Raw genomic sequence first — 24,144 nt, forward strand, 5'->3', positions numbered from 1 at the left:
TACATGGTCGCAGGGGCAGATCCAGGGTTGAATCTATGGGTTGGGGTGAGGTCTGTGGTAATACGGCACACAACATAGAAGAACTGGTTGGGCTTGGGAGGGGTGATTTGTCACCCTCACTTCCCATACCAAATACGCCACTGCATGGTCGGACATACGGTACTGTGCAAAAGTTTTAAAGAGGCTCTGTCACCAGATTTTGCAACCCCTATCTGCTATTGCAGCAGATAGGCGCTGCAATGTAGATTACAGTAACGATTTTATTTTTAAAAAAAGAGCATTTTTGGCCAAGTTATGACCATTTTTGTAGTTATGCAAATGAGGCTTGCAAAAGTCCAAGTGGGTGTGTTTAAAAGTAAAAGTCCAAGTGGGCGTGTATTATGTGCGTACATCGGGGCGTGTTTACTACTTTTACTAGCTGGGCGCTCTGAAGAGAAGTAACATCCTCTTCTCTTCAGAACGCCCAGCTTCTGACAGTGCAGATCTGTGACGTCACTCACAGGTCCTGCATCGTGACGGCCACATCGGCACCAGAGGCTACAGTTGATTCTGCAGCAGCATCAGCGTTTGCAGGTAAGTCGCTCTTACCTGCAAACGCTGATGCTGCTGCAGAATCAACTGTAGCCTCTGGTGCCGATGTGGCCGTCACGATGCAGGACCTGTGAGTGACGTCACAGATCTGCACTGTCAGAAGCTGGGCGTTCTGAAGAGAAGAGGATGTTACTTCTCTTCAGAGCGCCCAGCTAGTGAAAGTATTAAAAACGCCCCGATGTAACACACATAATACACGCCCACTTGGACTTTTACGTTTAAACACACCCACTTGGACTTTTGCAAGCCTCATTTGCATAACTACAAAAATGGTCATAACTTGTCCAAAAATGCTCGTTTTTTAAAAATAAAAACGTTACTGTAATCTACATTGCAGCGCCTATCTGCTGCAATAGCAGATAGGGGTTGCAAAATCTGGTGACAGAGCCTCTTTAAGCAGTTGTGGAAAAATGCTGCAAAGTAAGAATGCCTTCAAAAATAGAAGTGTTGATAGGTGTTTTTTTTTTAGAAATGAACAAATTACAAAATGAAAGAACAGAAGAAAAATCTAACTCAAATCAATAGTTGGTGTGACCACCCTTTCACTACAAGACAGCATCAATTCTTCCAGGTACACTTACACACAGTTTTTAAAGGAACTCGACAGGAAAGTTGTTCCAAACATCTTGGAGAACTAACCACAGATCTTCTGTGTATATAGGCTTCCTCAAATCCTTCTGTCTCTTCATGTAATCTCAGTCAGACTCGATGATGTGGAGATCAGGGCTCTGTGGGGACCATATCATCACTTCCAGGGCTCCTTGTTCTTATTTACACTGAAGATAGTTCTTAATGACAGTGACTGTAGGGGCAGCATGGTGGCTCGGTGGTTAGCACTATTGCCTTGCAGCACTGGGGTCCTGGGTTTAAATCCAACCAAGGACAACATCTGCATGGAGTTTGCATGTTCTCCCTGTGTTTGCGTGGGTTTCCTCCGCGTACTCTGGTTTCCTCCCACACCCCAAAAACATACCCATAGGGAACTTAGATTATGATTCCCAATGACGACAGTAAGAGTGAACCTTTGTACAGCTCTGCGGAATATGTTGGCGCTTTATAAGTGACAGAAATAAATAAATAGACTGTATGTTTGGGGTCGTTATCCTGCAGAATAAATTCAAAGCCAATTAAAGCCAATCACACGTTGTCATGATGGTACTTCATGATGGATAAGTATCTGCCTGTATTTCTCAGCATTGAGGACACCACTAATACTGACCACATTCCCAAGTCTATTTGCTGAAATGTAGCCCCAAACTTGCAAGGAACCTCCTCCATGCTCCACTGTTGCCTGCAGACACTCATTATTTTACCGCTCTACAGCCGTTCGGCGAACAAACTGCCTTCTATTATAGCTGAATATTTCAAATTTGGACTCATCAGTCCAGAGGACCTGCTGCCATTTTTCTGCAACCCTGTTCCTTTGTTTTCATGCATAGTTGAGACGCTTGTCCTTGTTTCGACGTTGAAGGTACGGCTTTTTGGCCGCAATTCTTCCACGAAGACCACTTCTGACCAGACTTCTCCAACAGTAGATGGTTGTACCTGGGTCCCACAGGTTTCTGCCAGTTCTGAGCTGCCAGTGATGGCACTGCTGAACATCTTTCGATTTAGAAAGGAAACAAGCATGATATATCTTTGTTTTGCTGCACTAAGTTTCCTTGACTGACCACTGCGTCTACGATCCTCAACGTTGCCCGTTTCTTTGTGCTTCTCTAAAAAAACTTTAACAGCACATATTTAATAGGGTGGTCACACCATATATTGATTTAATTCAGATTTATCTTCTGTTCATTTTCTTTGTATTTTAATTTAAAGAAAACTAATTAAACTTTTCTTTTTAAAGAGGCTCTTTCACCAGATTTTGCAACCCCTATCTCCTATTGCAGCAGATAGGCGCTGCAATGTAGATAAGAATAACGTTTTTTTTAAACAAGCATTTTTGGCCAAGTTATGACCTTTTTTATATTTATGCAAATGAGGCTTTCTAAAGTACAACTGGGCGTGTTTAAAGTAAAAGTACAACTGGGCGTGTATTGTGTTCGTTACATCGGGGCGTTTTTACTTCTTTTACTAGCTGGGCGTTGTGAATGGGAGTGTATGATGCTGACGAATCAGCATCATCCACTTCTCTTCGTTAACACCCAGCTTCTGGCAGTGCACAGACACACAGCGTGTTCTCGCGAGATCACGCTGTGACGTCACTCACTTCCTGCCCCAGGTCCTGCATCGTGTCGGACGAGCGAGGACACATCGGCACCAGAGGCTACATTTGATTCTGCAGCAGCATCGGCGTTTGCAGGTAAGTCGATGTAGCTACTTACCTGCAAACGCTGATGCTGCTGCAGAATCAACTGTAGCCTCTGGTGCCGATGTGTCCTCGCTCGTCCGACACGATGCAGGACCTGGGGCAGGAAGTGACGTCACAGCGTGATCTCTCGAGAACACGCTGTGTCTGTGCACTGCCAGAAGCTGGGTGTTAACGAAGAGAAGTGGATGATGCTGATTCGTCAGCATCATACACTCCCATTCACAACGCCCAGCTAGTAAAAGTAGTAAAAACGCCCAGATGTAACACACATAATACACGCCCACTTGTACTTTTACTTTAAACACGCCCAGTTGTACTTTTGCAAGCCTCATTTGCATAAATATAAAAATGGTCCTAACTTGGCCAAAAATGCTTGTTTAAAAAAAAACAAAAAACTTTACTCTTATCTACATTGCAGCGCCGATCTGCTGCAATAGCAGATAGGGGTTGCAAAATCTGGTGACAGAGCCTCTTTAAAAGCATTTTTTAATTGCAGCATTTTTCCACAACTGCCTTAAACTTTTGCACAGTACTTTACATGCCACCATTGTCTTTGTAAGGTCCAATTACAGCTGTTGGATGAAGATGGTGGTGGCACATTGATGATTTTAAAAGCGACATGGATGCATTTAATAAAAAAAAAATGTGTTACTTGTAATGAATATACTAGTCCTTCTCAATTTAATTACAATATCATAAAAAAGATAATTTATTTCAGTAATTCAATTCAAAAAGTTAAATTTATATATTCATATATTATATAGATTCATTACACTCAAACTGATCTATTTCCAGCATTTTTTTCTTTTAATGTTGATGATTATGGCTAACCGTTAATGAAAACCCCAAATTTTGTGTCAGAATATTAGATAAGCCCAATTTCAAAAATGATTTTTAATACCAAAATGTAGGCCTACTGAAAAGTATGTACAGTATATGCCCTCAATACTTTTGCATGAATTACTGCATCAATGCGGTGTGGCATGGAGGCGATCAGCCTGTGGCACTGCTGAGGTGTTATGGAAGCCCAGGTTGCTTTGATAGCGGCCTTCAGCTCGTCTGCATTGCTGGGTCTGGGGTCTCATCTTCCTCTTGACAATACCCCATATATTCTCTGAGGTTTAGGTCAGGCGAGTTTGCTGGCCAATCAAGCGCAGCGATACTGTGGTTATTAAACCAGGTATTGGTACTTTTGGCAGTGTGGGCAGGTGCCAAGTCCTGCTGGAAAATGAAATCAGCATCTCCATAAAGCTTGTCAGCAGAGGGAAGCATGAAGTGCTCAAAAATTTCCTGGTAGACGGCTGCGTTCACTCTGGACTTGATATAACACAGTGGACCAACACCAGCAGATGACATGGCCCCCAAACCATCACTGACTGTGGAAACGTCACACTGGACCGCAAGCAACATGGATTGATGCCTCTCCACTCTTCCTCCAGACTCTGGGACCGAGATTTCTCAATGAAATGCAAAATTTACTTTCCCCTGAAAACAGGACTTTGGACCACCGAGCAACAGTGTTGGTCCACTGTGTTATATAACGTATAATCAATTAATGGTAGTTTGGTATGCAGTATTTCTATACTGCAGTATATGTCAAGAATCTATGGGGTATTGTGAAGAGGAAGATGTGACACCAGACCCAACAATCCAGACGAGCTGAAGGCCGCTATCAAAGCAACCTGGGCTTCCATAACACCTCCGCAGTGCCACAGGCTGATCGCCTACATGCCACGCCGCATTGATGCAGTAATTCATGTAAAAGGAGCCCCGACCAAGTATTGAGTGCATATACTGTACATACTCTTCAGTAGGACAACATTTCAGAATTAAAAATCATTTTTGAAATTGGGCTTATAAAATATACTAATTTTCTGAGACACAAAATTTTGGGTTTTCATTAACTGTCAGTCATAATTATCAACATTAAAAGACAAAAATGCTGGAAATAGATCACTCTGTGTATAATGAATCTATATAATATATGAGTTTCACTTTTTGAATTGAATTACTGAAATAAATTAACTTTTTGATGATATTCTAATTGATTGGGAAGACTAGTATATAAAAGACGTTTTTTGCATATTTTTGTTGTATCTTTTTGTTGCAATTTTCAGTTTGCAGTAAAATTTACATGGTATTGACAAAATTATAAAAATAAATAATAACCTTGCAACAAATGTGAAAAATAATGTAAATATGCCGCCTTAAAAATAAGCTCTCTGTGTGACTGTACTGACTTTGTAGTGACCTTGTGCTTATGCAATCTGTGCACTCAGAGCTGCAGTATAAAGCATAAGGGAGGGATAGAGCAGCAGCCTGAGCCACTGATGAAACTAAGGCTGGATTCACACGAGCACATTACGTCCGTAATGGACGGAACGTTATCCGGCCGCAAGTCCCGGACTGAACACAGTGCAGGGAGCCGGGCTCCTAGCATCATAGTGATGTACGATGCTAGGAGTCCCTGCCTCGCTGCAGGACAACTGTCCTGTACTGTAATCATGTTTTCAGTACTGGACAGTAGTTCCACGGAGAGGCAGGGACTCCTAGCATCGTACATAACTATGATGCTAGGAGCCCGGCTCCCTGCAGTGTGTTCGGTCCGGGACTTGCGGCCGAAATACGTTCCGTCCATTATGGACGTAAAGTGCTCGCGTGAATCCAGCCTAAATGTGGTTATTAGACTACCTCATATTTACTTTAGACAAATATTCTGACCTGCAGTCATAGATCCAGCCTGTGGTCTACTGGTGCAGAACTGAAAGGCAGGTAAGGAAATAAAGGACACGTAAGCGTTACCTAAAGGGGGGATTTACATATAGTTTTTCACACCACAGCTGGACAATTGTTTTAAAAACTTGCCTGAGACAACTAATATCGATAAGATTGGCCACCGCTTGTGCATACTATATAATTGTATAATGATGAAGCATAGTCGTAGCGTCAAACATAAAAAGTTTATATAGGTTTGTGGAGAGGTGATGTCAGATATAATAAGTGGAGTATACTATTCCAGAGCAACCTGCCCAGCAGCATAATGTTCCTGGAAATTGTTTTCAAAAGTTGGCAAGAATGATCCGTTTTTGCTTTGTCATAGGTTTACGGTGCAGATGTTCACACTATCGTGTAACTTTATTATTACTGTTTTGACAGTTGCTAGAGGGCTGACCCAAGTAGCGACATGTTACATGCATTTAGTGTCTGTGTGAATGTAAAGTAATACCAGTGGCTTATCATTCATTGTTTCACTTAATACTTATCTTAAAGTGTGTTTTGTTTTTTTGTGCCATAATATATGACTTATCTTACTGTAATTATGTTACTTTTCTGAGGACTTGCAAAGATTGTCCAGTTTGGAGAGTTATGACTCACATTGTGGGTCCCCCAATTCCTGCAGGTCACCCCAGGTGCACAAACACACATAACTCTATTGACCGTGGAATTTAAGGGGTTAAACTGTCTGGATCTGAGTTATCTCAAATCCCAGCAATCGCTGCAGTAGCCCAGCTCTCAACCAACACTGTGTTCCAGCTTCGATAGCTCAGGCACAGCTCCTGTGCCCGTGCGATCACTATGACGTAACTGTGCATCATGGTGGCTTAACGTAAGTGAGGTAGAAGATGATTAGTATACGCGCACATTTATATAGTGTTCATGTAAATATAATAAGGAACCTTCCACTTGTACACAAATGTTTTGCATTCCGGGAAGTAAGTAAACCCATGAAATAAATTCTTCATTGCATTGGTATGATAACAATGTATGCAGCATCGGGGCATAACCAGTATGGGAGGGAGAGTATATGTGAGTTGAAGCAAAGTGCATATACTGGGAGAGGAGTTTTGATTCCAGTCTGTGCATTTTTTTTAATATATATATAAGGGTAAATATATCTGGTCTATGTCGAGTATTTCTTCTGAAATATCTCTAGAAATTGCAGTCTCATATTTTTAATCTCTGGGCCTCTAATGTCATGCAGGTAGAATCATTGTGGTTGAAATGGTTTCATTTAAGCTTAACGCCTGCTACTGGTGTTGTAAGGCTGGGTTCACACGACCTATTTTCAGACGTAAACGAGGCGTATTATGCCTCGTTTTACGTCTGAAAATAGGGCTACAATACGTCGGCAAACATCTGCCCATTCATTTGAATGGGTTTGCCGACGTACTGTGCAGACGACCTGTTATTTACGCGTCGTCGTTTGACAGCTGTCAAAAGACGACGCGTAAAATTACAGCCTCGTCAAAAGAAGTGCAGGACACTTCTTTGGACGTTTTTGGAGCGGTTTTCTCATAGACTCCAATGAAAACAGCTCCAAAAACGGACGTAAAAAACGCTGCGAAAACGGTGCGAAAAACGCCGCGAAAAATGCGAGTTGGTCAAAAAACGTCTGAAAAGCAGGGTCTGTTTTCCCTTGAAAACAGCTCTGGATTTTCAGACGTTTTTGGTCACTACGTGTGCACATACCCTTAGTATGATTTCGGGTCATCATGTCATCGATAAAGTGTCACTTTGGTAAAGTAGCTTGTGGAGTATGTGTCTAAAGTCGGCCATACATGTAAATATCATGTTACAAGGAACTATGGCAAAAAAGTGTCTCGGAGTGAGAGTCCTAGACTCCTGGCAAGGTCTATGTACATCTGAGATCCTTAGACATTTGACTTACCTGTACGTCATAGTTGGGAGGGGGAGTCAAGTGTCGGCTCTATATTACAGCTGACACCCACTCTAATGGCCCGGCCGCGGCATTTCAGCCTCTGTTATACCATCGCCTTCCCGCAACGCGATCGCGGGATGATGATGAGTTGTCATGGCAGCCGGGGCCTAATGTAGACCCCTATTTCTGCCATCTTGGCTCTCCTATTAAGCCCTGCCAGAGGCATGCTACATTCAAGTGGTGGCTAAATGCAAGTTCCTGCTAGAAAAGTAGAGAGCAATGCAGGATCATGGATGAAAAGCATGTTTTATTATAAGGGAACTGCGGCTGCCACATTTGTATAGGCACTGGTTCAGTAGTAACTAGAATTAGGATGTCGTATAACCAGGTCAGCAGCTTTGTCCCATATTACTCCACACAGGAAAATGTTCTGCTTCAATTTTACAGGAATTTGTACTTTATGTGCTTTCTTATTAAGAGAACGTAGGATTTCCTGCCCCTTGTCCTGGCATTGTTTATTCACGTGTATAGATATATAGTAATCAGCTTTTTAAGATGTCACCCCTTAAGAATGTGCTAAGTAGACTTAGATTTCCTTAACATTATTCATTCTCAAAAGTGCTCGTGGGATATTATAAACATGCTACACTACAGGGAACGTTAACTGCGCATTGATAAATGCATTGATCTACCATTTCACTAGTGCTGTGCATAAGGGGTAACTCCACCCAGAAATTACATGACCTTTAATACCAGTACAACTTTCTCTAATAACTTCATAAATTCAAGTAGAAACTTGACAGGCAAGAATTAGCAACAACTGTATCCATAGAGATAAACTGAACTTTCTTTGTCGCAGGAATTGATCTGTTACAAATGTGTCTGGTAAGTGCTGGCGCATTACTGGGTTTTAGATAGTAGGTATATTTTGACTGGAGTAGTGTGTTGATTTTGGCGGGCAGCTGGAAAAAACTGTGCTAAAAGAAAAGTATGTGTGAGCTGGAAATCCTATTGGGTGGAAGAACTGTGTTTTCAAACAAAGAAGCATATATATATATATATATATATATGTCTATATGTGTGTATATATGTATATATGTGTGTGTATATATATATATATATATATATATGTATACATACATATGTGTGTGTGTGTATATATATATATCTATATATGTAGATATATATATACATATATGTGTATATACATATATGTATATATATACATATATGTATATGTATATATATATATATATATATATATATTATTATACTGCATACCAAACTACCATTGATTGATTATTCTATGTGGGTTTAATGCAAATGTATATGAATAAGTCACAAAAGTAGTAAAAATCCGAATATTACCCTGTAACTATTAGGGTATGTGCACACACACTAATTACGTCCGTAATTGACGGACGTATTTCGGCCGCAAGTCCCGGACCGAACACAGTGCAGGGAACCGGGCTCCTAGCATCATAGTTATGTACGATGCTAGGAGTCCCTGCCTCGCTGCAGGACAACTGTCCCGTACTGAAAACATGATTACAGTACGGGACAGTTGTCCTGCAGCGAGGCAGGGACTCCTAGCATCGTACATAAGTATGATGCTAGGAGCCCGGCTCCCTGCACTGTGTTCGGTCCGGGACTTGCGGCCGAAATACGTCCGTCAATTACGGACGTAATTAGTGTGTGTGCACATACCCTTAAGGGAACAAGTCGATAGGATCTCTATGGAGAGGGCAAGCTGCTTCTCTTGCATATGTGGCGGCTGTCCATTCTACATTTGAGTGATGTGTGTTGTAAAAGGTGTCTTCAGATGCGTGTCCATGACTTCTGTATGTTCTTTCTGTCGAGACGCTTACTGTCCCAGACCTAGTAATTTGCCGTAAATGAAGTCAATACCCAGGCTTCCTCTCTACGTCTCATGGATAGAGTGACCACCACATGTTTCTCTTTCAGCTGAATCTCTTCCTATAATATGATCTCACACCCAATAATTAGTGTCACCACATTACTACTGGTATTATGCTTTGAAGCCCGCCACTTGTATACAACGTTATTCATTTGGGAAGTCATTGTTCCTTTGGAAATGAGGTGTGGCTGTACAGTCGTCTCATAAGTCATAGTGCCAAGACGAAGTAAACATTCAGCTCTGCAGGTTCTGCATTCCTTCTGCCGCCACTTGGGGAATGCTGTGTTATTTCTATCAGAGGAATCTCTATCTAAGTTATGTGCACTGGTTTACCTTCAAAATTTCTTTATAAATCACTGCAGGCACTAGCGATTTATTTTTTTAATCGCTGCATGCTGGGAATTTTGAGCGATTTTATGAAATAGTAGCTACTTTTTTCTTCTTTACAGTAATATTAAGGTTTGGATTATGCTAAATATAATAGCCTTACTGCAAAAACTCTGATTGTAGCCCTAGCGTAAGACATCAAGTGGAAATGCTTTCAAATATACCTGCTTTCAAGTTAAATATTATTTATAAAGTAAAAAATATTGGCTAGCTATGCATATTCTCAGTGATACATCAAATACAAGCTTCATGGATAATACCAGCTACTGCAGTATGACAGTAGTACTCACTCACACACATCATATATGGTCCATTATGCTGAAGAAGGGTCAGAAATCAGTAAAAGCAACATGGCAGTCGTCCGGGACAAATAATATCTTGAAGGGTAGGTTCACCATAGCAGACATTTTTTTTTATTGCGCAAATAGTCTTAATTAAAAATCTATCGTTTTTTATCTCTTATTCAGACCTATGTGTCTCCTTAGTAACAGACTACAAACAAACTCTGTGTAGTCTGATCCCAAATTCATATAGCCTTCCATCTCTCCCCTACTTCTTACTTACCTACCGAATGTAAGTTAGCAAGAAGTATGGGACAGAAGCAAGGAAGTATGATTGAAGGATCAGACTATGGAGAGTTTATTAAGAGTTTGTTACCATTAAGTCACGTAGGTCTAAATAGGAGCTGTAGACTAAAAATAAAAGAAGATTTTATTAGGACTATTTGGAAAGTAATTTTTTATTCTAGATGCATTGGAGCAATAAAAAAAAATCTGGTTGCAAAAGTGAACCTTTTCATAACGTTAATGTCCCCAATAAGATTTAATGTATTATGTTGCTCTTCTGGACATATAAGAAACACTTGAAAAACATGCATTATTACCTTACTCCTTTTTTTTTTTAACTAAAATTCTTCCTAGTATCAACTGCTGTGATAACTACAGCTTGGTAACCCATGTTTTCCCTGTATGAGCCCAGGTCACTATCACGAGTTGATTCCATTTGGTATGTTTGCTTTGTAAGCCCGAGCTTAAAATGAAAAGGGACGGCTCTTCTGTTTAAAAGTGTTAAAAGGGTTCAGGTTCTACCTCAACCATTGTTCATATTTTACTGTAAAGATCGTGAACATGTACAACACAACCATTTCATATACATGACCCTTAGGCCTCATGCACACGGCCGTACCCGTAATCACGGCCCGCGATTGTGAGCACGACTGCCGCATGGGAGCACGGCCCGTAAAAAAAACAAAAGTAGGACATGCTCCAAAATTCACGGCACAGTTCTTCGGCACGGACACCCTTCCGTAGCGATACGGAAAGGTGTCCGCGGCCAATAGAACTAGGCAGGTCCGTAATTGTGGACCGTATTGCGGTCCGCAATTACAGAGGTTTTTTTTACGGTCGTGTGCATGCGGCCTTAGGTACATGTTCATTTTGTGCTATAAAACTGCCAGTGATGAACTTGTTCTATCTCCTGTATCTGCTGATGAAAATGATAATGATTGCCATTGAGGTCCCCCAGATTTTTTTTTTTTACACCCAACCAGTATGTCACACAAGAGCTGGCTGCATGAATGGCTTCTTTTTTTTCAGTGGAGACATCCATACATTAGAAGTCAGGACACTCCGAGCACCTGGCGGTACTATGAGGCAGCTTTGTGTCTTGTTTCTGGGCCTGTTACCGCAGCTGCTCTTGTCATATGCAGTGCCTGTCACCCACAGTCCCAGCCCCATAATGCTCCAGTGTTACAATGTGTCTGGCATTTGTTCTATTTACATTATATATAGCCAGTCTTCTTATCTTATGTAACAATGATGCTGATGATGTTAGTGAGTGATAACATTTTGGAATGTATATTTAATGCAAGCCTTTCACTCCTGTTACTGGCATGCTGCTATCCTGCCTCTATAAATTCATTGTATGTGGACGATACTCTTTCGCCCTGTAACCTGTACATTACTGCCTAGAAGCCATAATTGACTTGTGGTTTCTTGCCAGAGCTACTCCTACACCACAAGTTTCAGGAGATGCCACCAACCTTCTCTTAAGGTGTGTCCATTTGCTTGAGGGTAGGGTGTCCTTTGTTTATTCCCAAGTAACAATGTCTTATCATTAGAGCACTGTTCTTTATAATCACTGGCAAGTCAGACTACTATATTAGTGGGAGTCATAGGGTGGGTACATTTTGATGGATACTTTATGCCATTACAATAGCTTTAGTACAGCATAGATATCCATTTATATCACTGCTGTTCTGCAGTACTAGAGTTTGTCGTTCAAATTTAACCATGTCACCTTTATTTATACTTGCAGGGATTTCTCCTTGTCAGAGGTGGACACAGACAGCAGAGGGCCCCAGTGCAAGAACAGTATATGGGCCCCTTGCTCTCCAATCGCTCATCATAGAGCACCCTCTATGTCTCTTTAACAACCCTCCAGTAATTGTGAGACATGAAATTGTAAAGAGAAATACCTTATATACGACCTAATAGACAGTAAGGACCTTCTGGCTGCTTTAAAGGGTCCAATGGGCCCCCTTACTAACTGGCCTCTGTGCAGCTGCACACATATGTCATGTCCGGCCTTCTCCTGGGTTCCTCCCAACATTATTATAGTTTGATTGACTTTTTATGAAATTGGCCGTAGTGTGAGACATAGGGAAATTAGATTGTGAGCCCGAGTCAGGACAGGGACTGATGTGAGTAAGTATATTCTGAGTACAGCTCTGAGGAATACGTCGCTATGGAATTACAGAAAATAAGTTAAAGATTTTTTTAAAAGTAAGGTCTTATCTACCCCACAATATCGATATGTGGTGCACATTAACAACGTTTGACTATACAGTACCTTCATATTAATACACATGAGAAAGTAAAGTTGGTTTCAGGGTCCTTCACATCTCGTTGATAGGCGCTCGTTTGTTCCTTTCACAAGAAGCAATGATCGGTTATGTATGGGGACAAGCAATTGTTACTACCATCGTACGTCCCCATATATTTCCATCATGTCGGCAGCACATCTCCCTGTTTAAAGGGAGTTTTTGCTCGTTTGTCGGCTAATCATTGCCCAGTTTACACAGGGCAATGATCGAGGACGATTGTTCATAGGAGCCCTCGTTCGCCTGGTCATTGGCCCGTGTGAAAGGGCCTTAAGTTACTAGTTGACCTCGTTTGTGACTCCAAATTTAGATGAGCATGGTAAGGCCCTGTTCACACAGAGTTTTATGGTGTTGATTTTGTCGCAGAAACTGTGTCGGAATCGGCTCCAAAAAGCATCTGACATCTCCCCCCATTTAAATGGGAGACAGAGGCGTTTATTTTCCCAGGCAGCATTTGGCCGCCCACAGGAAAAAAAAGTGGCATGTCCTTACTTGATGCAGTTTCCTCCTCTGATCTCCCAATGAAATCAATACGAGGCAGAAAAAAACCTATGGCGCTTGTTTCCCAGCGTTTTTTGCCCACGGTCCTTGCCTTAGCTTCAATGGCCGTGTGCGAAAAACACAGAAAAAAAGAGCATGCAGTTCAAAATCTTCCTTAAACTTCCTGAAGGAATTCTGAGGCAGATTTTTTCTGCCTGCAAAAAACTGTGTGTGAACAGGGCCTAAATATTTTACCCTTACTGATATCCAAACTTATTTATTGCTCATAGATAGACTGCCAGTTGGACAAATCATGGACTCATTCTTTGCAGCTATACATGTAAAGTATAAGTGGATTTGGGTGTCATACTTCCCCTTTCACCCTTGCTTGGTTCTTCTTATATAGTATATGAAAGTCATGTTGTTTAATCTCTTGCAGACAGCAGGGTTTGATGGCTTCGGAAGTGGTTTGACATTGGGCTCCCATGAGGGCCGCCCTCAGACCCTGGCCACGGTAAGAAGACCCATCTCCACCTGCTCCTTGAGTCTGGGTCAATATTTTGACTCGGCAGGACCTCCACCTTGTACTGAGCACCTGTTCCCTCCCTGCACAGTTTTCCTGTTTTTACCCTTGGTTGTAGTGCTGCACTGTGAATGGCTTTAGCTTAGAACTCTATAACCCTTCCTCTTCCTTTAGCATGCACAACTATCTTCCATAGTCTTCACTAAGCAACACCTTAATGTCTTCCCACTTCCTAAATTGAAACCCAGTAGTTTACCTTTTGTATTAGACTGTGAGCTCTCTCACTTACCCCCCAATGGTGAAGCAAACCTCCCACTACTGTTTTATCTTTATTGCTGCTGTTACCTAATACACTTTTATTCCAGGTTGCGGTTTATTTTTGGTTACTGTACAATGATCTTTATTCTGTCTTCTAGTAAGGTCATCTATACTAGTATCAAACAGTCACAATGTGTTTGCTTGTAGAAAGTAAAATAGGTAAAAAAGAAATGAATGAGCAGCTGGGAAAATGTGGATATTACTAGATATAGTTGTGAGCAATGTTCCCTCTAAGTCTTGGCAGCTCCTGAGCGGGGCAGTTAGGGAGCAGGGCGAGTCTCCATCAATGGTGGGCGATCTGATGACCAAAAGTAATACCCCCAGTAAACGCTAATATAGCGACTATATAGAGAATAAGAAAACTTGTTTTAAATTAGTTTTAATTCACCTTTTTTAAATACTATAATATTACAAGTACAGCAGTAAAATAGACAGTTATAAACACCAATTATAGGCATCAATGAAAGAATCCCTCATTACACCACTGTCCCTATAGATAGCGCCACATAGACCCACTGTAGATAGCGACGCACACACACATCCTGTAGATAGTGCCACAGACCCCCTGTAGATAGTGCGACACAGCCCCTGTAGATAGCATCACACACATCCCCCTGTAGATAGCGTCACCCCCTGTAGATAGCACCACACGCAGACCCCCCCCCTATAGATAGGGCCACACAGACCCCTGTAGATAGTGCCACACAGACCCCCCTGTAGATAGTGCCACACAGACACCCCTGTAGATAGTGCCACACAGACACCCCTGTAGATAGTGCCACACAGACACCCCTGTTGGTCGTGCCACACAGACCCCCCTGTAGATAGTGCCACACAGACCCCCCTGTAGATAGTGCCACACAGACCCCCCTGTAGATAGTGCCACACAGACCCCCCTGTAGATAGTGCCACACAGACCCCCCTGTAGATAGTGCCACACAGACCCCCCTGTAGATAGTGCCACACAGACCCCCCTGTAGATAGTGCCACACAGACCCCCCTGTAGATAGTGCCACACAGACCCCCCTGTAGATAGTGCCACACAGCAATTCCCCCTGTATATAGTGCTACACAGCCCCCTCTCCCCTTGTATATAGCGCTACACAGCCCCCCTCTTCCCCTTGTGTATATAGTCCTACACAGCCCCCCTCCCCTTGTATATAGTGTTACACAGAAATTTTCCCCTATATATAGTGCAACACAGCCCCCCTCTCCACATGTATATAGCGCTACACAGCCACCCACTTTCCCTTGTATATAGCGCTACACAGCCCCCCTCCCCCTGTATATACTGCCACACAGTTCCTTAAAAAAAATATAAGATTGTACTTACCTTGCCCCGTTCCCGCGACAGACAAGGCGCTACACTGCCTCTCCGGCGGGACGTATGCGCAGACCGGCGTGATGATGTGACGTCATCACGCCGGCCTGCACGACTCCCAGCTCCTTATAGGCTGCAGGCCTAACGTAATCTGCAGCCAATAGTATTCAATTGTATGTGCGTCCTGAGGACGCACATACAAGTGAATGTGGCTGTCGCTAGCACCGGAGCCCCCTCCGGTGCTAGCGACACCACTGAATCCAACCGCCGCCCGTGACAGTGCGCGGGCTTTAAAGTTTAGTGAGTGGGCGGACTGTGGAAGGTTCGTGGCCACGCAGCTGCGCACCTTATAGGGAACACTGGTTGTGAGTATGTTGAATTAGAGTGTATAATGGTAGTAGATCATGTGATTCAATGTCATAATCTTCCCTGAGGATAAAATAGCATTTTCAGAAAAAGGCTTTAAAATGTAACTGTCGTTTCAGGTGACTTTTCAGAATAAGCTGTCATATGTGTGTACATGAGGAATAATACGATACCTGACCATTATATGGCTTGTATCCTGCAATTATCAACACTTTTCCCCTCTGCAGGCTCTATTTCTAATTGTCAGTTTTCCCTGAGCTCAGCTTTAGAGGGGAGTAGACTAGCTTCTATAATGTCTCCCATACACAGCACACACAGAGAAGAGGTGATCCTGCCCCATGATCGCTCTCTCTGTGTCTCTCTCTGTGTGTCTGTCTCTCCCTCCCGGACATTATACAGCAGCAATGAGCAGTGTAGCTGTGAGACAGTAAAATACTTACTAGAAGCAGCAGCAGAGTCTGTCTGTCTCTGCAGCTGCTCCCTCCTCCCCCTCTCCTCTCCATAGACATCTATGGGCAACAGCTATAATCTGATCCCTCAGTGAGATGATAATCTGCCTTCATCTCTGCCTCACTGAATATAAGTTTTACCAGTGAATTAAGAGTGAATGATCAATGCAAGAGGCAGGGGGTGGGGGAGTCTGATAAGAGGAAAAAAAAGGCATTTTTCTGTAATAAGATTTATTACAAAGTTTCTTACCACTATTGATGTATTGAAAAAAAAATAGAAAGGACGGTTACACTGTAAGACTATTTGCAAACACTATGCTGACTTTGTACTTCAATACAGACTCTCTTAGGAATCTGACAGAATAAAACCCTCTGTATGCCTAAATATTTAAACGAATGAATACAGAGGTACAGTAAGGCTTCATGCAGCTCTATCGGTGTCCTATTATGGTTCCGCACAACAGGGGGCCACAATACAGCTATGCGCATGAGGCTTAGGGCCTATTTTTCCCAGTGGAGTACGGAGCCAACTGCTTCCGGCTCCATATGTTGCATACTGTACTGTGCAATAAAATCCGGTTCCCGCGGGCCACCGGAGCAGCTGATCGGTGCGGGATCCGGTGTCGGACCACCACAGATCATATACTGATGACCTATCAGGTGGATAGGTCATTAGTTGTCCAGTATGCACAACCTCATTAAGCTATAAAAAAAAAACACTATCCCTTTCATGTAACAGTGCTGCCCTCTATAGTATAAATATTGCATTGAATAAAATAAAAGCATAGGCAAATATTTAGGGATGGCTAGTTCACATGAGGTACATCAAGTGGAGTAATTAGATGTGGGTACATGTTATACTATTAAACAAAATGATCACAGGATGATCTATTGGTTGTCCTGCTGGTCACAGAGTACTATTTGTCTCTTCTATGAATGGAGAGAAGAGACAAATAGACGACCGCTATTATTACAGTTCCTCTCATCTCTACATTAGTACAGCTGCTGTAAATGGTGCCCATATTCTGTCTATGGCATCAGGAAGAGCTGCCAATTTGTAATATATATTCATGGCGTACTTACGGGGGTTAGTTCTCTACTTCCCTATTGCCTGAATCACTTCCACTCTAAAACTTAGCAATTTGTACAATAAAAAGTATATTAGGGATATTCAGTAGTTAACATATACTGTATATATTATATAAATGCATATAAGCAAGGTATACCTCACTTTCAGTGTTATAACCTCGTATTTTAATTCACCTGACAGCACAATATATGGGAGGGGGAGAACACTGTAACGATAATTTTTGTCTTGGTCATTCAAGTTGCTTGACCGAGAAACAAACCTTTAATTCTCCCAGCGCCATGGTCGCACATGCCATTCTCTGCTCTGAGTGACAGCTCTAGCGGCCAATCAGGAGATTGGCTTGCATATCAAGTTCCCATCACAGTGGCACTTGCACTGCGGTTCTGGGGAAATTAAACATCGATTCTTGGTCATGCAGCTTGCATGACCAAGACAAAAGGTATGTATTCCCTTATTATTTGCTTATATATGTAATCTTGAAAATAATAAATATGAATTAAAGAAAAATTGTACCGGTAGGGACATGGAAGGTCAAATAAACCCATTCTCTAGAACGCAGGCCCGCCATTAGGGCAGTACTACTGGTACTGCCATCAGGGGCCCGGCCACAATAATGAAAAATAGGGGCCCGCCCGCTTCTCAGCTGCTTTACACATTTGAATGAGGGCCCCAGCATTAATCTCTTGGAGAAAGGAACGGACCCTGCAATTCAATAGGGCCCGTTCCTTACTCCGAAATAACTAATGCTGGGACCCTGAGAGGACTTACAGAAGGGGAAGATGCAGCATGAGAAGCAGAAGCTCCGTGTGGAGAGAGCCGCCCCCAGACACGTCCTTCTCTACACAGCCGACTGGACCTGCAGGCTGGAGAGTGTCCCCCCCCCCCCCTTTTCCATCCTACTTTCCATTCCTCTTGACCCCACTTGAAGATTATATAAAGTATAGAATGTTAAAAAAATTATTTCTGTTACCCTAGAGTTTTTTTGGCGCGATTTTCGTAATCGCTGCAAAAATGGCGCGGTTTTGCCGCGATTATATAAAAATCACGGCAAAACCACGTGATTTGAGCCGCGATTATGAAAATTGCATTAAAAAAATTATACAAAACATGAAAAAATGGTGCTGCTAGGCTATAGTCATAGTGCAGTCAAATCACGTTTTTCCCGCGATTTTGCAAAAATTGTGACAAAAACATGGGATTTGACCGCAATGTGTAACTAGATTAAGGCCTTATTCAGACATCCGTGTTCGGTCCGTGATATATACTGACCGACCACAGTTCATGGAGCCAGACTCCTAGCATATCAGTTATCTATGATTCTAGGAGTCCCTACCTCCCTGCGGGCATACCGTCCTGTACTGTAATCATGTTTTTAGTACAGGACCGGAGACAGTATTCTCACGGGGAGGTAGGGACTCCTAGCATCATAGTTAACTGTGATGCTAGAAGTCCTGCTCCATGAACTGTGGTCGGTCCGGGAAATATGGCCAATACACGGCCCGTATATCACAGACCGAACATGGATGTCTGAATAAGGCAAATTACTTGTCTCATATTTTTGGTGTGAATTGCACACTAAAAATTCACTACAAATGACAATATAAGGCTATATTCAGACGAACATTTGCGAGATCCGCTGTGAATAACGGCCGATTTGCACCCGTGCGGGACCCGTTTTCACAGATGCCTTATAGACTTGAGTCTATTGAGGGATCCGTGAAAACAGACAAAAATAGGACATGTCCCATTTTTTTACAGGCCCTAAACACGGTCCATTAAAACAACAGCCGCGTGAATAGCCCCTTAGAAATACGTAAAAAAAAAACGTCCTTCACACAGACGACTAACACGGTCATCTAAATAAACCCTAACTCATGTGAATGGGGTTTTCAAAACCCCATGCACATGCAGCAGAAAAAAAAAATCTGCATGGAATTTAGACCGTGCTGCCGATATTTAAATCGGCTGCATGCCTATTATGTTGCAGAATTGTAACGTATTTCATTCTTTACAATGTAAAGGGTTAATTTGCTGTAAATCCCTAGCAAATTCTGTAAGTCTACACGCACACATTGAGGAATTTGGTGCACAAAATCTGCATCAAAGCCACATGAATATCCGCAGGTAAAATCTGCACCTAAGGCTGGATTCACACGAGCGTGGCGTTTTTGCGGACGCAAAAACGCGGCGTTTTGCGCGCGCAAAAACCACTTGACAGCTCCGTGTGTCATCCGTGTTTGATGCGCGGCTGCGTCATTTTCGCGCAGCCGCCATCATAGAGATGAGGCTAGTCGACGTCAGTCACTGTCCAGGGTGCTGAAAGAGTTAACTGATCGGCAGTTAACTCTTTCATCACCCTCGACAGTGAATGCCGATCACAATATCGAGCAACCTGTTAAAAAAAAAAAAAAAGTTCGTACTTACCGAGAACTTCCCTCTTGGCCGTTGCCTTGGTGACGCGTCCTTGGTGACGCGCCTCTCTTGACATCTGGCCCCACCTCCCTGGATGACGCGGCAGACCATGTGACCGCTGCAGCCTGTGCTTGGCCTGTGATTGGCTGGAGCTGTCACTTGGACTGAATTGTCATCCCGGGAGGTCAGACTGGAGGAAGAAGCCGGGAGTTATCGGTAAGTCAGAACTTCTTTTTTTTGTACACGTTCAAGTTTATTGGGATCGGAAGTCACTGTCCAGGGTGCTGAAACGGTTTAACTCTTTCAGCACCCTGGACAGTGACTATCTCCTGACGTCGCGTACCGGAAATTTTTTTGCCGGGTTCGGCCAAAACTAGTTCGGCCGAACCCGGTGAAGTTCGGTTCGGTTGTCCGGGTTCGCTCATCTCAAAGACACTCCGTTTGGATGTTTGTAAACAGAAAAGCACGTGATGCTTTTCTGTTTACATTCATCCTTTTGACAGCTCTTGCGCGAATCACGCAGTTTGCACGGAAGTGCTTCCGTACGGCATGCGTGGTTTTCACGCACCCATTGACTTCAATGGGTGCGTGATGCGCGCAAAACGCCGAAAGAACGGACATGTCGTGACTTTTTTCAGCGGACTCACGCTGAGTAAAAATCACGGACATGTCAGCACGGCCCCATAGACACATATAGGTCCGTGCAACGCGCATGCAAATCACGCGCGTTGCACGGACGTTTTTCCCGTTCGTCTGAATAAAGCCTATGGCCAGGTTCCTATGGGACAGATACGCTGCGTAAAAACCACGCAGCATATCCAACCTGGAACCCGTAGGACTTTCCATCCGAAACATTTTGGAAGTTCCGCTGCGTACTTAAGCGCACATACTTACCCCCTCCCTCCTCTGACGTCCGCTCCGGCCTCCCTTGATGACGTTTTAGGCCATGTGACGCTTCAGCCTGTGATTGGCTGCAGTGGTCACACGGGATACATAGTCTTCCCAGGAGGCCATTCTGGGTAAATATGTTTTTTGTTGTTTTTTTCCGGCATTACGCTGCGAATTCGCTGCAAAAGTGGCAAGTTGGCTTTCGGTTGCGGGTTTTGCATACCCATTGAATTCAATGGGGAAAACCCGCAGCAGAAAATCAATGAAAACGCAGCATAAATTGCCATGGAATTAAATTCCGCACCGCAGGACAATTTATTAATTTTTACGCTGCGGAAATCCCGCAGCGTTTACGCTACTTGGGAACCCGGCCTGAATTTTTTATACGTTTATAGGTGCGGTTTTTACATTTTGATGTGGAAATAGGTGCAGGTTTTATGCTGAATTTTTTTTTTAAACTAGTCAGAAACAATTTGCAAGCGGAAACGTAAGATAAATTGACATGTAGCATATTTTCAAATACGCACCGCAGGTCAAATTTTGTGCAGAAAAAAAATCTGCGACATGTACTATAGATCAGATTTCTTGATCTCATTTACTTTGCTGGTACTGTATTACACTGCGGATTTGACGCACGAAAATACCCGTGACAAATTTGCACGTAATAAGTATCGTGTGCATTTGGCCTAACAGAGGTTTTTTTAACTCACCCTAAGGGTGGATTTACACGAGCATGTGCGTTTTGCGCACGCAAAAACCGCAGCGTTTTGCGTGCGCAAAAGGCACTTGACAGCTCCGTGTGTCATGTTCATATGGATGCGCGGCTGCGTGGTTTTCGCACAGCCGCCATCATTATGACACTCCGTTTGGATGTTTGTAAACAGAAAAGCACGTGGTGCTTTTCTGTTTACATTCATTCTTTTACTGCTGTTGCGCGAATAACGCGCGTCCCACGGAAGTGCTTTTCACGCACCCATTGACTTCAATGGGTGTGTGATGCGCGAAAAACGCCGAAATATAGAACATGTCGTGAGTTTTACGCAGCGGACTCAAGCTGCGCAAAACTCACGGACAGTCTGCACTGCCCCATAGACTTGCATAGGTCCGTGCGACCCGCGTGAAAACCACGCGGGTTGCACGGACGTATAGCACGTTCGTGTAAATCTGCCCTAAGGCCCCGTTCACACATGTTGGATTTGATACAGAATTCGATGACATGCCCATGATTCTGCATCCCATGCATATGAGGTATCTGCAATCTAGTTCACGGGCTAGGAAAAATTTTAAATTTGTATTTTTGTCCGCACCATAAGGGTAAGGCCACACGGAGCGGCTCTGACACGGTCGCAACGCGGCCAACAACCGCGCTAACACTATGTAGGTGCGGCTGTCAAATACCTTTTTAAGGGGTATTCTGGTTACACGCTCATGCGCACTTCCGCTCCATTCATTCTCTATGGGAGCTCTGGAGATAGCCGAGTGCAGAGTTCGGCTTTTTCCGGCGCTGCCATAGAGAATGAATAGAGGGTAACTTGTTGTAACCTGCAAAATCGTGCGGCCATAAAGGGTGTATTAATTCATGGCCGCATGATTTTGCAGATAAAGGGACGGTTTATCCGCATTAATGTGCGGCCTCTAACAGGCTGTTTGACAGCCGCACCGAACATGGTGCCGGCGCTGATGTTAGCCGTGTTGCGACGGTGTCAGGGCCGCTCCGTGTGGCCTTACCCTGAAAAGAAATCCACCACAGCAATAAGTAGCATGCTACTTATTTTGCATGGGAAAGCCGAGGATAAGCAACTTTGAATGACAATGGGACTAATTCTCGTGCGGATTTGCTACACGCTTGTGGCACATCTGCGGCAGAAATCCAAAGGAAAGCCTTAGATATTTGCTGTGGAAAAACACATTGAACTTTAATGGCAAAGTAAGAACGGAGCATTAGTCCTCCTTACATCCTCGCAAGTGCTCCCGCTCCCTTAGGGCGCCCTTCACATCATGTTGTTGCCCTAAGTTTATCGTGTAGTCAGGAAATCTCCATTACGTCCTTTTAGCCTCCGTCGGGCTGGTATATGTCGGTATACCTTATTTTTGAAGGATGGAATAGTGTAGTAGACTTTGCTATTCTATCCTGAGAGATACCACAAAAAAACTTATACCGCTCCTTACATTACTATATGGACAGTGATGTCACGAGCTTCCCAATGCTGGAGTCCCCAGACAGAGCATCACAAGTGCTCTGCACATGGACTTTGTCCCTGGGAAAGCTCCTGATGTTACTGTCCATATATGTAAAGTGACGTCAGGGGAATTTCCAGGGCCGGAATCCCTGGCCAGAGCGTTGCCTACGCTCTGGCCGTGGACACAGGTTTTGCAAAGCTTCTGACGTCACTTACGTATATGGACATCAGGAACAGCGACAGAGTCCCCGGGCAGAGCGCTAGTAGAAGGCTCCAGCCCTGGGAAAGCTTCTGACGTCACTGTCATTTATGGACAGTGACTTCAGGAGTTTCCCCAGGGCCATTCCCCGGGCGATGTATCCATCTTTATGCCATACAGTGGGATACGTTTTGGCTAAATAGATCAAAATCGTCACTGCCTGCTCCATGGTTTCGTTTACTGTAATTGACATCAGCACCAAAATCAGTTAGGCCCAATCACACCAACGTAAAAATGCCCATAATTATGGGCCGTAACTACGGCACGTTTTTACGGGCCCATGGACTTCTATTGGCCACGGGTACCTCCCCGTATGCTTACGGGAAGGTGCCCGTGCCGTTGAAAAATATAGAACATGTCCTATTTCAGGCCGTAATTACGGCACGGGCAGGCCCATAGAAGTCTATGGGGCTCCCGTAATTACGGGTGACTACGCGTGTGCACCCGTAATTACGGGAGCGTTGCTAGGCGACGTCAGTAAATAGTCACTGTCCACGGTGCTGAAATAGTTAAACGATCGGCAGTAACTCTTTCAGCACCCTGGACAGTGACTTCCGATCACAATATAGATCAACCTGTAAAAGAAAAAGACGTTCATACTTCCTGAGAACTCCCTGCTTATTCCTCCAGTCCGGCCTCCTGGGATGACATTTCAGCCCATGTGACCGCTGCAGCCAATCACAGGCCAATCACAGGCCAATCACAGGCTGCAGCGGTCACATGGACTGCCGCGTCATCCAGGGAGGTTGGACTGGATGTCAAGAGAGGGACGCGTCACCAAGACAACGGCCGGGTAAGTATGAATTTCTTTAACTTTTTCTGCGGAAAGGGCTGTTCCTTCTCTCTATCCTGCACTGATAGAGAGAAGGGCTGCCGATTACTGCAGTTTAATTTTGCAGCGAAAACGTGCCCGTAAATACGGGTGGAATACGGGTGACACCGGACCCGTATTTACGGGCACGGGTCCGTAAATACTGGTGCAATACGGGTCGAATACGTGTGACCAAGGACCCGTATTTATGGCAGTATATACGGGAGGACAAAAATACGTTCGTGTGCATGAGGCCTTAATGCGTATAGCGTACAAACGTGAGCTCCGCACTTTCTGTT

At 43.6% G+C, this 24,144-nt stretch overlaps 1 protein-coding gene across 3 annotated transcripts in view; it reads left to right on the forward strand.

Annotated features, from left to right (window-relative positions):
• SEPTIN5 (septin 5) overlaps window positions 1-24,144 on the forward strand; it is an 83,090-nt gene that overhangs the window by 16,184 nt on the left and 42,762 nt on the right. For 2 of the 3 annotated variants that reach the window (XM_075832411.1, XM_075832417.1), the window contains exon 3: window positions 13,668-13,742. The exons of the other annotated variant lie outside the window; for it this stretch is intronic. In XM_075832411.1, the coding sequence (XP_075688526.1) occupies window positions 13,668-13,742 (75 nt within the window). The remainder of the gene's footprint in view (window positions 1-13,667; window positions 13,743-24,144) is intronic. 3 annotated transcript variants of the gene reach the window in all.

This window comes from Rhinoderma darwinii, chromosome 1, assembly GCF_050947455.1.
Source record: "Rhinoderma darwinii isolate aRhiDar2 chromosome 1, aRhiDar2.hap1, whole genome shotgun sequence".
NCBI classification, from domain to species: Eukaryota; Metazoa; Chordata; class Amphibia; order Anura; family Rhinodermatidae; genus Rhinoderma; species Rhinoderma darwinii.